This window comes from Phocoena phocoena, chromosome 9 (genome assembly GCF_963924675.1).
Source record: "Phocoena phocoena chromosome 9, mPhoPho1.1, whole genome shotgun sequence".
Taxonomy (NCBI): Eukaryota; Metazoa; Chordata; class Mammalia; order Artiodactyla; family Phocoenidae; genus Phocoena; species Phocoena phocoena.
The window spans coordinates 44,464,764-44,483,092 of NC_089227.1; the positions used below are offsets into that span (position 1 = coordinate 44,464,764).

Genomic DNA, 18,329 nt, shown 5'->3' on the forward strand with positions numbered 1-18,329 from the left:
ACAACAGTGAGAGGGCCGCATACCCCCCCCAAAAAAAGAAAAAGAAAGACATAATGAACATACATCTTTAAAACATCTGTATTATCATCAAAATGTAAGGCAAATGACCACTGGAAACAGAAATCAACAGAAGTTTTAACTCAAGAAGATCCAGCTCATGATAGAACAGACAGACATAAATAAAGTGACCTATATGGAAACTGAATAATATAATTAATAAGGCTGAATTAATACGTAATGTATTCTTTATCTAAAAGTAAAGACTGTACCTCATTTTCAAATACAGAGAATTAAGAAAACAACAAATCAAAGGCTACAACGAAAACTTCAATGAAGTTTCCAAAAACCTATTAGTCTATGCTATAATGCAATAAAACTAGAAATTAAAGTTTTACTAGGAAAAGAAACTTTAACCATTTAGAAGTTAAAAACAAAACAAAATACTCTCATATGCTAAACAGGATATCAAAACTGAAATTGAATATCTTGAAAATACAAATAATGGAAACATATACTAGCCAAAGCTGAGCTCAGAAGATAAATCTTGGCATAAAACACTTACTAAACAGTAAATATCACAAATACAAAATTAAGCATTCATCTTCAGAATCCAGAAAAAGAACAATACACATGCCAGGAAGGCAGAAGAAAGGCAAAGACAGAGCAAAGTCAGAGGGCAATGAACTAGAAAAAAAAAAACACAGTAAACTTAATTCAACACCTTAAAAAGTTTTAATATAGTATATAACCTAATAAACGTAATCACTCAAACACAAATATACAATATTAAAAATAAGAATAGAGGGCTTCCCTGGTGGCACAGTGGTTAAGAATCCTCCTGCCAATGCAGGGGACATAGGTTCAAGCACTGGTCTGGGAAGATCCCACATGCCATGGAACAGCTAAGCCTGTGTGCCACAACTACTGAGCCTGCGCTCTAGAGCCCGTGAGCCACAACTACTAAGCCTGCGTGCCTAGAGCCCGTGCTCCACAACAAGAGAAGCCACCACAATGAGAAGCCCGCGCACCCCAACGAAGAGTAGCCCCCACTCGCCACAACTAGAGAAAGCCCGCACACAGCAACGAAGACCCAACATAGCCTAAAATAAATAAATAAAAACGAGAATAGAAAAACAACTGCAGATATACAAAAAATTAAAAGAATTATAGAAGAGTACTTTGTGAAACTCTATGAAACTCTATGAAAATACACTTGAAAATTTGGATGAAGTGGATTATATTCTAGGAAACAAAAAACTGAACAAAAGAAGTAGAAATCAAAAAAGACCAAGAGCCATGGAATAAACAGATTTACTAAAGAGCTATAATCCAAAATCATACTAGTCAGCTTCATAGGGAAAATTCTTTCAGACCGAAGTAACAGATAATAGAGATGATATTTACACCATGCCAGAGCAGAGGAAGGAAATCTTGCAAAATCTTTTTATGAAGCAATATAGCACAGAAATCTAAGGATTACATTATGAGAAAGAAAAAATTTCAGACCTCATTTCTGAATATTGAAACAAATATAATAAATTTTAAACACTTCAACTGCCACTGTATATTTTAAAAAAGAACTCCATAAATGAATAGTATTTATTCCAGAAATGTAATTATGACCAATTATTAAGTAATCTATTAAAAAATTCACCAAATTATAGGTTATGAGTCAAAACAACCTTCATTTCAAAGATGAAATGGCATTTCAAACATAATGAATCACTCTTCATTTAAAAAAAAAAGAAAAACAATTGGTAAAATATGCACGTATGCTTGATGCTACCATTGTCAGAGTGAACACACTACCTTTTTTAAATTGAGGTATAACTGACGTACAACATTATATTAGTTTTGGGTGTACAACATAATTCACTATTTGTGTATACTGCTAAATGATCACCACAGTAAGTCTAGTGAACATCTGTCACCATACATACTTACAGAAAGTTTTTTCCTTGTGATGAGAACTTTTAAGAGTTTCTTTCTTAGCAACTTTCGAATATGCAATACAACATTATCAAGTATAGGTGCCATGCTGTACATTACATCCCCATGACTTTAGTACTGGAAGTTTGTACTTTTTGACTCCCTTCACCCATTTCAACTACTCTCAACCCCCCTCCATCCCTAGAAACCACCAATCTGTTCTCTGCATCTATGAGACGGTGGGTTTGTTGTTTTGTTTTAGATTCCACATGTATAATACCGTATTTTTTATCTGACATTTCAGTTAGCATAATACCCTCAAGGTCCATCCATGTTGTCACAGATGGCAAGATTTCCTCCTTTTTTATGGTTGAATAATATTTTTTATCTATTCATTTTTTTGATCCATTCATGCATCAGTGGACACTTAGGTTGTACCCCTATCTTGGTTATTTTAAATTCCACAAGGAACATGAGGGTATGTATATCTTTTTGAGCTACTGTTTTCATTTCTTTTGGATAGATGCTCAGAAGTGGAACTGCTAGATCATGTGGTAGTTCTATTTTTAACTTTTGGAGGAACCGCCATACTGTTTTCTGTAGTAGCTGCACCAATTTACATTCCCACAAACAGTGCACATCCTCACCAATACTTTTTACCTCTTGTGCTTTTGATAATAGCCTTTCTACAGGTATGAGGTGATAGCTCATTGTGGTTTTGATTTGCATTTCCCTGATGATTGGTGATGTTAAACACATTTTCATGTGTCTGTTAGCCATCTGTACATCTTTGGAAGAATGTCTATTCAGATCCTCTGCCTGTTTTTTAATTAGATTGGGTTTTTTTTTTTTGCTGTTGAGTTCTATGAGTTCTTTATGTATCTTGTATATAAACCCCTTATAGGATATATAATCTGCAAGTATTTTTTTCACATTTAGTAGGTTGCCTTACATTTTGTCAATGGTTTCCTTTCATGTGCAGAAGCTTTTTAGTTTGATGTAGTTCCACCTGTTTATTTTTTCTGTTGTCTTTGCTTTAAGGTTCAAATCAAAAAATCATCACCCAGACTCATGTCAAGGAGTCTTACCACCTATGTTTTCTTTTAGGATTTCAATGGCTTCAGATCTTACATTCAAGTCCTTTTTTTTTTTTTTTTTTGCCTTTTTGGAATATCACCAATTATTGGTTCTTTTATTTTCTTGAACTAGTGGGTTGATGTTGAATCTAATACATAGAGGGAAAAAACACCAAGCCATGCTTTTGAAAAATGCATCTTACATTGTTTTTTTTAAAACAGAAGTATAGTTGATTTATAATATTGCATTATTTTCAGGTGTACAGCAAAGTGATTCATAAATACATATATATATATATTCTTTTTCAGATTCTTTTCCATTATAGGTTATTACAAGATTGACTATAGTTCCCTGTGCTATACAGTAAGACTTTGTTATCTATTTTATATATATATATATATATATATATATATATATATATATAGTAGTTTGTATCTGCTAATCCCAAACTCCTAATTTATCCCTCCCCCCTTTCCTCTTTTGTAATCATAAGTTTGCTTTCAGTGTCTTTAAGTCAGTTTCTGTTTTGTAAATAAGTTCATTTGTATCATTTTTGAGATGCCACATAAGTGATATCATAATATTTGTCTTTCACTGTCAGGCTTACTTTACTTAGTATGATAATTTCTACGTATATCCATGTTGCTGCAAATGGCAATATTTCATTCTTCCTTATGGCTAAGTAATATTCCATTATATAATATATACCACATCTTCGTCCATTCATCTGTTGATGTACACTTAGGTTGCTTCCACGTCTTGACTATTGTAAATAGTGCTGCTATGAACATTGGGATACATGTATCTTTTCAAATTAGAGTTTTTGTCTTTTCTGGATATATACCCAGGAGTGGGATTGCTGGATCATATGGTAGCTCTATTTTTAGTTTTTTAAGGAACCTCCATACTATTCTCCATAATGGCTGTACCAATTTACATTCCCACCAACAGTGTAGGAGGGTTCCCTTTTCTCCACACCCTCTCCAGCATTTATTATTTGTAGACTTCTTGATGATGGCCATTCTGACTGGTGTGAGGTGATACCTCATCATAATTTTGATTTGCATTTCTCTAATAATTAGGCATGTTGAGCATCTTTTCATGTGCCTGTTGGCCATCTGTATGTCTTCTTTGGAGAAATGTCTATTTAGGTCTTCTGCCCATTTTTTGATTAGGTTGTTTGTTTTTTGTTATTGAGTTGTATGAGTGTCTGTATATTTTGGAAATTAAGCCTCTGTTGGTCACATCATTTGCAAATATTTTCTCCCATTCCATAGGTTGTTTTTTTCATTTTCTTTATTGTTTCTTTTGCTGTGCAAAGCTTTTAAGTTTCATTAGGTCCCATTTGTTTATTTTTGCTTTTATTTCTTTTGCCTTGAGAGAGACTGACCTAAGAAAACATTGGTATGATTTATGTCAGAGAATGTTTTGCCTATATTCTCTTTTAGGAGTTTTATGGCGTCACATCTTATATTTAAGTCTTTAAGCCATTTCAAATTTATTTCTGTGTATGGTGTGAGGGAGTGTTCTAACTTCATTGATTTACATGTGGCTGTCCAAGTTTCCCAACACTACTTGCTGAAGAGACTGTCTTTTCTCCATTGTATATTCTTGCCTCCTTTGTCAAAGATATAATTGACCGTAGGTGTGTGGGTTTATTTCTGGGCTCTCTATTCTGCTCTCTATTGATTCATATGCCTGTTTGTGTGCCAGTACCAAACTTTTTTGATTACTGTAGCAGTGCAGTATTGTGTGAAGTCTGGGAGGGTTATGCCTACACCTTTGTTCTTTTTCCTCAGGATTGCTTTGGCAGTTCTGGGTCCTTTGTGGTTCCATATAAATTTTAGTATTATTTGTTATAATTCTGTGAAAAACGTCACGGGTAATATGACAGGGATCACATTAAATCTGTAGATTGCACTGGGTAGTATGGACATTTTAATGCTATTAATTCTTCCAATCCAAGAGCCTGGGATACCTTTCCATTTCTTTGAATCACCTTCAGTTTCCTTAATCAATGTTTTATAGTTCTCAGCACATAAGTCTTTCACCTCCTTGGTCAGGTTTATTCCTAGGTATTTTTTTTCTTTTTTGGACGCGACCTTAAATGGGATTTTTCTTTTACTTTCCCATTCTGATATTTCACTGTTAATGTAAAGGAATGCAACGAATTTCTGTATGTTAATCTTGTACCCTGCTACCCTGCTTATTTGGTTTATCAGTTCTAATAGTTTTTGTGTGGAGTCTTTAGGGTTTTCTACATAAAGTATCATGTCATTTGCATATAATGACAATTTTACCTCTTCCCTTCCAATTTGGATACCTTTTATTTCTTTTTCTTGTCTGACTGGTGTGGCCAGGACTTCCAATACTGCATTGAATAGAAGTGGTGGCAGTGGGCATCCTTGTCTTGTGCCAGATTTTAGAGAGAGGGCTTTCAGCTTTTCACTGTTGAGTATTTTATTGGCTGTGGGTTTGTCATAAATAGCTTTTATTATGTTGAGATATATTCCCCCATACCCTCTTTGGTGAGTTTTTTTTTTTTTTTTTTTACCATGAATGAATGTTGAATTTTATCAAATGCTTTTTCGGCACCCATTGAGATGAACATGATTTCTGTCTTCTCTCTTGTTGCTGTGGTGTTACCACAATGATTTGTGTATGTTGAACATCCTTAATCCGTTTTGAGTTAATTTTTGTGTATGGTGTAAGACAGTGGCTCAGTTTCATTCTTTTGCATGTGGTTGTCCAGTTTTCCCAACGCCATTTACTGAAAAGACTATCCTTTTCCCATTGTATATTCTTGGCTCCTTTGTCATAAATTAATTGACCATATATACGTGGGTTTATTTTTTGGCTGTCTATTCTGTTCCATTGATCTATGTGTCTGCTTTTACGCCTATATGGTTTTGATTACTACAGCTTTGTAACATAATTTCAGATCAGGGAGTAAGATGCCTCCAGCTTTGTTCTTTCTCAAGATTGCTTTGGCTATGGGTCTTCTGTGGTTCCATACAAATTTCAGAATTGTGCGAGTTCTGTGAAAACGCCATTGGAATTTTGATAGGGATTGCACTGAATCTGTAGATTGCTTTGAATAGTATGGACATTTTAACAATATTAATACTTCCAATCCATGAGCATGAAATATCTTTCCACTTATTTGTTTCTTTAATTTATTTCATCAATGTCTTATAGTTTTCAGCATACAGGTCTTTCACCTTCTTGGTTAAATTTATTCCTAGATATTTTATTATTTTTGATGCAACTGTAAATGAATTGTTTTCTTAATTTCTCTGATAGTTTGATATTAGTGTATAGAAATGCAACAGATTTCTGTATCTTGATTTTGTATCCTACAAATTTACCAAATTCATTTATTAATTCTAACAGTTGTCTGGTGGAGTCTTTAGGGTTTTCTATATATAGTATATTATCATTTGCAAATAGTGACAGTTTTAATTCTTCCTTTCCAATTTGGATGCCTTTATTTTTCTTCCCTAATTGCTCTGGGTGAGACTTCCAATACTATGTCAAATAAAAGTGGCAAGACTCGGCATCCCTGTCTTGTTCCTGATCTTAGAGGAAAAGCTTTCAATTTTTCATCATTGAGTATGATGTTAGCTGTGGTCTTATCATATATGGCCTATATTATGTTGAGGTATGTTCTCTTTATACACACTTTGTTGAGAGATATTGAATTTTGTCAAATGCTTTTTCTGCATCTATTGAGATGATTGTATAATTTTTATCCTTCATTTTGTTAATGTAGTGTACCATAATGACTGATTTGCAGATGTTGGACCATCCTTGCATCCCTGGAATAAATCCCACTTGATCATGGTGTATGATCCTTTTAATGTATTGTTGAATTTGATTTGCTAATATTATACTGAGGATTTTTACATTGATGTTCATCAGGGATACTGGCCTGTAATTTTCTTTCTTGTGGTGTTACTTGTCTAGTTTTGGTGCACCAGCTCTTTAAAGCTTCTTCCCAAAGCAAGTCTCATGGCCACACTTAACTTCAAGTGGGCAGAGAAGTATAATCTTATCATATGTCAAGGAGAGAGGATGAGAATATTTGTTAACAGCTCTAATCATTACTATACCTGCTAAGTCAGAGGAAACACCCCTGTTATTACTCTATATTACTTTTATTGTTTGACCACTTTACAAAGAGCATATGTTACTTTATCATTTAAAAACACATTCACATGTAGATTTCGTATCTGTCCATAGATGAGGATTTATACTTTGGACTGTGGGGTGAAAACTGAGGAAATGCTACTGTCTGATTATAGTAACCTTAACTACAAGTTCAGTTTTAAGTGTCGGTAATAAACTTGTTTAAAAAGGTTGTATCAGCAGGGTTAATGTAATAAAGTAACATCAAATTCTACAAATGGTTTTTAGTTTTCTATTAAGCTACACAGATTAGTCTAATAAACTGGCAATTATCCATCTCCCCATTGGCCTCAAAAATGGGAAGCTGTCTCTTTTAGTCCTCAGAATAAATATGTGTATGTGCAACCTGGGTATTATTAACTGCAATTTGTAAAAAAGGAAACTGAAGTGTGAGACACATAGCAGTTAATTCAATGGGCCATGATTTTCCCCCCAACATTTTATTTTAAAAATTCAAACAGATAGAAGAGTTGAGAAAACTTCTCAGTGCATACTCAGAAAGCCAACACTTAGAATCTATATTTAACATTTTGCTACGTTGGCTTCATCACATATATATTCATCTATCTATCATCTATTGATCTTATCTTTTATTCATTTCAAAGTAAGTTGCAGACAGCAGTATCCTTCACCTCTAAACATCTTAATTAGATGTCAGTATTTATATTCTGTATTTTAAAAGTTAAGTTATATATTAGAATGCACAAGTGTATACTTGCGTAAGTTCTAATAAATACATCCACCCATGTAACCAAAATCTCTATCAAGATATACAATTCCATTATCCCAGGAAGTTCCCTCACATTGGGCCTTGATTTGAACACAAGATCTGTCTCTAAAGTCCATAGTCTTTCCCACAACACTATGCTACTTCTTTTAAAAAGGCCCAATGTATAAATACATTAAACAATAAGAATTCTATTTCTAACCCTCAATAATTAAGGTAGCTGAAATATGGAAATATGAAAGGTAGAAAATACTAGAGATTCCCTCCACTAAAGCCAGACAGCCTAGGTATTTAATATCTGTAGCACAATGACTGTACCACTTTCTGTTTACTAATTTCCACTGAATAAGTAAAAATATCTACTTCCTTCCCCAAGAGTTAAAGAATTAATCTAGAAGGTATGGACATGACAATAACAACCATTACATATGTTCATCTCTTATACCTTCAATTAAACTAATAATGCTTCAGGGCAAGACCATTTCTTAGGCTTGTAAGGCAAGCATTAGGTCAAGTGCTATACACTTTAGTGATTACTATGAGAGGCAGTGAGGAACTGGAGAAAACACAAAACCTTTGGAATCAGCCAAATCTGGATTCAGATCTCTTCATATTCATTTAGCTATATAACCATGTACAAGTTAAACTTCTCTAAGCCTCAGTACATCATATGTAAAATGAGGCCTATATTTGGCCTTCCTATCAATGTCAGGTTTCTCAAATAGACAATCTATAAGCAGACCCAGGCAAGAGAAGCCCCTACCCTGGACTTCAGGCTTTTGGGGGAATTTTATGTAACAGTTTGTTAATTTAACTTAGTATGTATACGGTATGTAGGTCTACGTTGATATTTGCTCCAGATCCTGCAGATGTTACAAATGGGCCTGTCTGTATCTACTACTAATAACCTGTGTATTGCCATATTCACTTTCAAATATTACCCTATTTAGTCATACAACATTATCATGAGTTAGGTTTCATTAATCCCATTGTGCAGATAAAGAAACAGATGTGGTTAAGAAACCTACCCAGCGCCCTTATCTTCTATCACCATATCACTCTCTTAACTCCCAAATATCTGAGCTTCCTTCTCAACATATTATCAATATTTCACTCTCCAAGACAATATGCCTCTAATCCCTAAATCTAGTCCCTATTTTCCATGACCTCTCGGTAGCACCTGATACTGTTAATAATTTTTCCTTTCTTAAAATAACTTTTCTTTTGGTTTCTAAGGCTCGACTATTTCTTCTCTTAGCTTTTGCTCTTTTTCTGTCTCCTCTTGTTAGAGTTTTGGTGAAGAATGAATAAGATAATGTTTTTGGAGAGTGTCAGCATAAAGCATATATTCAATAAAAGGTAGGGTTTCTTTTTAACCTAAAAAGAATAGCTACCATTTTTAAGAATGGTGTCAATTACTCTACTAGGTGATACACACACATGCACACACACTATTCCATTTATCCTAAAAGCACCATAAAATTGAAGTTCAGATTGGCTGACAAATTAACCTGTATTAGAAACCTGGCTCCAACAATTCCTAGGTTTATGATACTAAGTCACTTAACTTCCCTGAGCTTCTGCTTCTCCATCGTGTAATTTTATAATGTTCTTTTGAGAATTAAATGAAACACAGGATATAAAAACACAAAGTACATGGTACAACAGTCAGTAAATGTTAAACTCCTTTCTCTTCTTGTTGCTACCAGGTGAATACATTAATTTTTTATCCTTCCCTTGTGTGCATTTCTAAAAACTAAGTCCTTGATCTCTTGACCTTCTTTCTTTATACTCTATACCTACACTCTGTCACACTTGTGAGTCCAACTCCTCCAGAAAGATAGTTTTGAATTATCTGTGACCATTTCTAAGTGTGCAGGCCCACATCTCTAAGTTTTGCTAGTTCTTTCTACTTGAGAATCCCACTGCCTACCATATCAAACTGCTCCTTTCCCTCACAAAAAAATGGAAAGCAAAAGCAAAAAATATTACACAGACAAAATTGATAGGATTCATGATAAAGAAGCTAATTTTATGGTTTCAAGCTTGCCTGAGAAAATTACAAAACTGGAGAAGATTCTCATAGATCATGTCCAAAATTTTCTCCCCTTTTCCTCATTCTTCAGACATGAAACTCTAATCCTATTTCCCTAACCCACAAAGCCAAAAATGTTCCCATTCCATTGAATTCCCTTACATTTAAATGCTCCATTCATCTAACACCTAATAATACTCTATCTTCTATTACCAATTTTCTTACATTTACATCTTATCTTCCTAACTATGCTGTAAGTTCTTTAAGGCCAATAACCATCTCTTATACTTTTAGTATTGTTCATAATGCTAATCGACTACTGCTATAAAGATATGGTCAAGAATTCAGAAATTATAAATTAAGATGCTTTCAGATCTTTTTCTGACATGGAAGGAAAACTTTTCAAGTCAAAAGCTCTGATCCACAAATAGAGAAGGTGTGACAAACAGGAAATTTTCTATTTCTCTCTCAAGAATTTCAGTTTTGGCTTTAAACAGAAAAAAAATCCTTTAACGTATATTTCCTTAGCCATGTGTTAATACTTTATAAATTATTTCCAGGAACTGTGCAAGCTTTTCTTCAAAAATTACTTATACCAGCATACCTTGGAGATACTGCAGGTTCGGTTCCAAACCACCACAATAAAGCAAATATCGCAATAAAGAGTCACACAAATTTTTGGTTTCCCAGTGCATATAAAATTTATGTTTATACTATTACTGTATTCTATTATAGTGTTCAATGGCATTACATCCTAAAAAAACAATATACATACCTTAATTAAAAACACTTTATTGCTAAAAAATGCTAATCATCGTCTGAACCTTCAGCAAGTCATAATCTTTTTACAATAGTAACAACAAAGATCACTGATGACGGATCACCATAACAAATATAATAATAATGAAAAAGTTTGAAATATTTAAAGGATTGCTAGAATGTGACAGAGAGACATAAAGTGAGCAAATGCTGTTGGAAGAAAGACGCCGATAGACTTGTTCCATGCAAGATTGCCAAAAACCTTCAATTTGTAAAAAAACACAATATCTGAGCATAGTAAAGCAAAAGCACAGTAAAACGAGTTATGCCTGTATTTTCTAATACAGTTACTAGTCATTACTTTCTGTAGGAAAATAATTCCTAAAACTATAAGTCTCAAAAACCACACAATGTAGACTGATGTGCTATTTATTAAATATTAAATAATTTTAAAACTTTCAAAACCGAGATGATAAAAATACTTAGTCTAAAGTTTATTAAAAGAAATGGCTTTCGGGCTTCCCTGGTGGCGCAGTGGTTGAGAGTCCTCCTGCCGATGCAGGGGACACGGGTTCGTGCCCTGGTCCGGGAGGATCCCACATGCCGCGGAGCGGTTGGGCCCGCGAGCCACGGCCGCTGAGCTTGCGCGTCCGGAGCCTGTGCTCCGCAGCGGGAGAGGCCACAGCAGTGAGAGGCCCGCGTACCACAAAAAAAAAAAAAAAAAAAATAGAAATGGCTTTCTTCTTTGGTTGAATATATTTAATAACTGGGAAAATTTGATTAAATTAATTTTCTTTACTGTGATCAAAACAGAACTGCAGGATAATAAAACTGATTTTGATTTGCTTATTTTACCTGAGTAGCTTTATCTTTCATGCATGAAGGGTAATGAACATGAGGATCTCGTGGCCACTGTCCTGTGAGATAAGGTCCTGTTATCGTATCCAAAGAAGAGGTTCGCCTTATTGTACCAGAGGTTCGAACTTGATGAGATTTTGGCCTGTCCACTATAAAAAAGTGAAAAAAGATTAGTCACTAATGAATAAAGTAAAACTTAAAATTATTTAACCTTCATAGTTTGTAAAATATCACTCTGTCAATTTTCCCTACAATATATATTTACCCTAATACCCCTCCTGCGTGATGTGATGAAATTTATAGACCCTCTCCCAAAGGAAAATACATTCACATATTAAATTTTGCATACACTTCCAGGGCTGTCACACCCTACAAAGCCCATCCATTTTAGAGACCTATTCTAAAACCTGTATATCATCTCCACTGCCATTACTTTAATTAAGACTTCATCATGTCTCAACTGCCAGTTTCCTAAATGCTATCTCTGCATCCACCCTAACTAAATCTTACAGTACCACCTCCCTCCACTGCTTAAAAAAATTTCCATGGTTATTCACTGTCTTTAACTTAAAGCCCATTATTTTTCACAATTCAGCTCCCATATACATCAATACTTGATGTCTTGCTACTCCTCCATAAACCCATGTTAACTACTAAATGCCATACAAACTAACTGCAATTTCCCAAATGTAAAACACTCACTTCTCTGCCTCTATACTTTCTATTATCTCCTGCACCTAAAATGTTCTCCTTCCCTGTTCACTTGACAAAAACTTATCTTGAAGATCAGCTCAGGTGTCACACTGCCTCTGTGAAACCTTTCCCAATGCCTTCTTTTCTCCATCTCTGTCCTTTTTAAAGATATACGCACTCTCTGCTTACGTGGAGCCCTAAATTTGTCTTTCTTCCCCAACTAGAGCATAAGTTTGGTCCCTACAGATTGAAAAGAAGTTGATGCTCAATACTTATAAATGAATTTATTCACAGCTACACAAAAATAACATGTATAAATAATCTTACATTTTAATTCAGCTTCCTCATTTATGGATGAAGAATTTGAAGCCCAGAGGGATAAAATTAAATCGTCCAATGAAACAGAACTGCTAACAGGTGATAGAGGTAAAAAGGAACCAAGATCTCCAGACAGTCTACACAGTTCAATCAATCTACTATAATAATCTACTTCTCCTCTCCATATAGGTACCTCTGCTGAAAATTAAAATGATCATACTGAACTCTATAGTTTCTTTACAAAGAAACTATCAAGGATTTTTCATATCTGCATCTCAAATAAGTTACTACTAATGTGCACTGAATAATAAAATCCAGTGGATTACAAGCACCAAGGCTCAGTCTTACTCAGAGTTATATCTCACAACAAACAAAATGTCTTGCACATGACAGAGGGCCGAGAAACATTTGTTACTGAATACTGTCCTTTATCCTTCTGAAACCAAAATACAAAATTGGGTTTTTTAAATCGGAAAACAAAAGAAAATGCAGCATACTGTGAACTATCATATTATTTACATACAGTCGTCCTCATTTCTGTGGGGGACTGGTTCTAGGACCCTCACAGATACCAGAATCTGAGGAAGCTCAAGTCCCTTACATTTGGCCATCCACCTCTCCACGTTCCACATCCTTGGACACAGAGGGATGGAGGGCCAATTTTATCTTACAACTGCAGTTCTGATTTCTTCTTTGACCCAAGAGTGTTAGAGAAGATCTGAAAATTACAAAATTTCCTCCCTATCTTTATTACTTAGCTCTAATTTTATTTTGCCATAGGCAGAGAGTCAGGACAGTCTATTTCTACTCTTTGGAATGACCTGAAATTTTATTTGTGACCAAAAATCATGGTCAATTTTTATAAATATTTCATAAGTCATGGAGAACATATATTTTCTGTTTTCAGAATACAGTTATTTTTCTTGTACATCAGCTGAAATAAAAATATAGAATATAATAATAATAAAATTATTAGCTTTATCTGTCACAGACTTAGAGAACTACTCTAAAATTTCTAAACTACTCTTGAGATATAACAATTCTCTTTATCTCTTGCAATTTTTATCATTTAAATTTAGTTCTGGGGAATTCCCTGGCAGCCCAGTGGTTAGGACTCTGCACTTCCACTACAGGGGGCATGGGTTCAATCCCTGGTCATCGGGGAACTAAGATCCCGCAAGCTGCGCTGTGTGGCCAAAAACAAGAAACAAACAAAAAAAGTTCATAGAAATTTAGTTCTGTATAATTTGGTTATATATTGATTCATGACATCATCATTATGGCTTATATGCTTCACCATTGTAGTCTGTTCCATTTATTACTTTTAAGCTCTGTCAAATTGAACATTATCACCCCTTTATGCTTTCTTTCTATTATAAAGTGTCTGGTTTGCCTATTCTTTTATTTTCAATTTCTTTCAATCATGCTGTTTCGGTGTGGCTCTTGTACACTGTATGCAATTAGGCTTTTTGAAAAAACTTTAGAGTATGTCTTCTCCTTATAAAAGGTATGTTCATCTCACTTATATTTGTTATAACAAACTTGATTAAACCTGTCACATAACTTTTTTCTTCCTCTTATAATTCTTCCTTGCTACTTGTTTTCTATGTTTTACTGTTTACTTCTTTTTCTCCTTACCTTTTCCCCTACCATACGTAATTTAGAAGATATGCAGATTGTTTTTAGTTCTATTACTAGGAATTAATTCTATTAATTCTTTTAAATATTTTTTCTGGCTATAAAAGCAATATGCACAAATTTTAGCAACTTTACGAAACACGGAAAATTAACATGTCTCTCTCATAATCTGATTTATAATAATTTGTTTAAAACTTCTTAGTTACTTTACATTCCCTCCACCAAGAAAAAAAAGACAAAAACAGTTTATCCCTTGAAAAAGAACATTTATAGCAATAAAAAGGGCCTAAAGGACAGCCACAACCAGAAAATGAAAAGCTACTATATGCGAAAAACTTGTGCCTGAACTTTAAACTGCTCCAAACTATTATGAAAGTTGTATGTAGTCTACTTATAGTTATTAAAACCCCTGTTAACTTGGTGAACAATAGAGATCATTTTTATGTTTTATAATAAGTATATAAAGAATCTATAAACAAATCCCTTGATACATATAATATTCTAGTCTATACTTTTTTATTATATTGTTAATCACTGGACCTTTGTCTATCACTTTCAAAGGATCCCATTTCTCCCCTTAGTGTCCATTCTCTCTGATTAGCTACTGTCAGAACTGTGGTCTTCAAGTTATTTTGACTGAGTACTCCTAATAGTAAATATCTAAGTATGCAGCAATATGTGCAGTTATTTATTTATAAATGAGGTATATATTATATTACTAATATGTTATATATAGTGTAAACCTAAGTAGAAATTTACATATGATATAAAAAATAAAAATATGTATGAAAAAAATGGAAGTTACATTTTCTTCCTGTATCTCATAAATGGGTGGCCTTACTTCAGTGTGAAGACCACTGGGATAAGGGACTTTAAATTGGGTGCTCCCAAGTCCCAAGGACCAGTGGTGGCCATCAACTTGGACTCTGAAAACCTAGGCTCCAACATTTGGTGTAGAAACACTCATCTTGTGCTGAGTATCAGAGGGGGGCATTCTCACCAATGAGAGCCAAGAAACAGATTTGGTAACCTTTTTCTGGGACAGCGTGGACCGGCACTTCTGGTGTCATTAAATGATGAGTTTTCTTGTATTGTCCCTTAACCAAAAAGAGCTTTTGTACTTTTAAATGTTGTATAAATGTGTTATATTGGGTGAGAGCCTGAGGTTTTTGAACTGGAAACTTCCTGAAATTTATATCTCCACGCGGTTACCATAAACATAATGTAATAAAAGGGAAAAATATGAATTGGGTGCTAAATTCAATCTAAAGATTGGCCAGTTAGCTCTAATTCTGTGATTTAATGCTATTGCTTAATTGTGTTAAGAATGTGTAAACAAGCATCACACATTACCAATACCAAAAAACAAAAACGGTCTGCCTTAAATAGAAAGAATAAGGTAGGACAACATGGTATCGATATCCTGTTAAAAAATTCGCTGTATCAGTCATGATTTTTTTAAAAATTATAGTATATGAAGTAAATATACTTGAAAGGTTATATTTCCAACATATGCTTTAAAAGATTCTCACCATTGCTCATACAAGGAAAATTTCAAAGATATGTAGTTGTTAGTAATTTCCACGTAAATTATTTGAAAGGTAAAAATTCAAAATAAGTTTAAAAATTGGCAAGGATAGTACTCTTCCAAGATATGATTAGCCATAATAACCCCACTTAACCAACTATCAGTAGGGCCTTATTTACCAACAGATTCATCATAAGCAGTGCAATTCTATTTTAACAAGATGAGTTATTGCTATTATCCAAACTATCATGGCAATGAGTTAGATTTTAACTGCCTCAACATCTAAGCCTTGATTCTCCCAAATTTTTATATATCCAATTTGCGGTATTATCACCTACCAATTCAGGTTTTACAATTTAGTGCAACAATAAAAATCAACGCTGGTTTTGCATTATAGTAGTCCCCTCTTATCCTCAGTTTCACTTTCCACAGTCAACCATGGTCTGAAAATATTAAATGGAAAATTCCAGAAATAATTCGTAAGTTTAAGATTGGGGGGCAGAGTCAAGATGGCAGACTAGGAGGACATGGAATTCACGTCTCTGCACAACTAGGGCACCTACCAGGCACTGATGAGGGACCACAGACACCTAAGGGGACGGGAGAAACCCCCAGCAACTGGGTAGGACATGTGGCATGGGGAGAGTGAGAGGGGGAGAAGAAGTGGAGGTGGGATGGGACTGGCGCCCCTGAGGGGTATCTGGGGGAGGGGAAGGGATCCCACCCCCAAAGGGGGAAATTGGGGGACCAATGGAGCGTGGCCAGGTCTCCCTTGCCCACTTGGGCCCCTGGGAGCCTGCTGAGATCCCGGTCCTGATCCTCTGCCCACGAAGGCCCCCTCCAGCTGCATGGGTCCTGAGGGAGTGGGAGGGAGGGAAGGGGGAGCAAAAGTAAAGGCCAGACCTACGGGACTGGAACCCCTGAGGGGTGGCTGGGGGAGGGGAGGAGTTCCTACACCCAGCGGGACACACCCATGGTCAGGGGTCCAGCGGGGACTGGGGAGACCCCGGGGGAGATGGGGAGTGGGGTCGTGGAGGAATGGAAGGGAACGCGGCCAGTGCTTTCCCTGTCCACTTAGGCACCAGAGAGCCTGTTGGGCTCCCGGGCCTAATTCTCTGCCCTCAGAGCCTCCCTCCTGCTGTGCAGAGCCCAAACCCCATCCCTACACCCCCACCCAGGGCCCTACCTCTACACTCAGAGAAGCCCTCCAATGAGCTGGACCTAAACTGCACCCACACACCCTCACCCACGGCCTTGCCTCCAAACTCCAGAACTCCACACTCTGAAGGCCCTCCTTTGGAGGTGCTGCCTCTCCCCTTCTGTAGGTCCTAAGTAGAGGCCCTGCCCGATGCTTGAACATCGCCTGCCCAGGCCCCACCCCCAAGGCCTTTTCTGGCTGCATGGGTCCTGAGCCTAGGCCCTACCCCATGCTCAAACAAGTCGCCCCCCACCAGCCTAGGTCCCGCCCCACTGTAACCCCTGCCCCTGCCTAAGTTCCACCCCTGTCTACACTCTGCCCCACATAGCCAAGGCTTTTGTTTTTCCTTTTTTCCTCTTTTAGATTGGGGTTCTGTTTTACCTTGTTGATTAATTTTCTTCATTCATTTATATGTTTATTTTTTCTAATAAATCTTTTATTTTTCTAATTTTATTTTATTCTTTATACTTTGTTATTGTTCTTCTCCTTTTGGCTTGTTCCCCCACCCCCCTTTTTTTCTTTTTCTTTTTTCTATTACAGTTTTATTTTACCTTGTTGAAGTTGTTTCAATTATATTATTTTTCCTAATATATTTTTTATCTTTCTAATTTTATTTTGTTTTTTATTCTTTGTTATTGTATTGCTCCTTTTCTTCTTTTTTTTTTTTTTTGCCACGCCACAGCCTTACGGGATCTGGTTCCCAGGCCACAGGTTGGGCCCGAGCTCCAGTGGTGGCAGCTCCGAGTCCAAACCGGTGGACTAACAGAGAACCTCAGACCCCAGGGAATATTAATCGGACTGAGGCCTCCCAGAGGTCCTCATCTCAGCACCAAGACCCAGCTTTATCCAACTGCCTGCAAACTCCAGTGCTGGATGCCTCAGGCCAAACAATCAGTAAGACAGGAATACAGCCCCACCCATCAAAAAAAAAAAAAAATGAAATGACTAAAAACTATGTTACAAATGAAGAAGCAAGGTAAAAACCTACAAGACCAAATAAATGAAGATGAAATAGGCAACCTACCTGAAAAAGAATTCAGAGTAATGATAGTAAAGATGATCCAAAATGTTGGAAACAAAATGGAGAAAATAAAAGAAACATTTAACAAGGATCTAGAAGAACTAAAGAGCAAACAAACAGTGATGAACAATACAATGACTGAAATTAAAAATACTCTAGAAGAAATCAATAGCAGAACAACTAAAGCAGAAGAACGGATAAGTGAGCTGGAAGGTAAAATGGTGGAAATAACTGCCAGGGAGCAGAAAAAGAAAAAAGAATGAGGACAGTCTCAGAGACCCCTGGGACAATATTAAACGCACCAATATTCGGATTATAGGGGTCCCAGGAGAAGAAGAGAAAAAGAAAGGGTTTGAGAAA

General features: G+C 35.8%; 1 protein-coding gene across 1 annotated transcript in view; it reads right to left on the reverse strand.

The window, feature by feature from the left end:
- The window catches only part of GLCCI1 (glucocorticoid induced 1), a 120,286-nt gene that overhangs the window by 72,336 nt on the left and 29,621 nt on the right, over positions 1-18,329 (reverse strand). Inside the window, exon 2 of the mRNA XM_065884246.1 lies at positions 11,571-11,722. Coding sequence (XP_065740318.1) covers positions 11,571-11,722 — 152 coding nt within the window. The remainder of the gene's footprint in view (positions 1-11,570; positions 11,723-18,329) is intronic.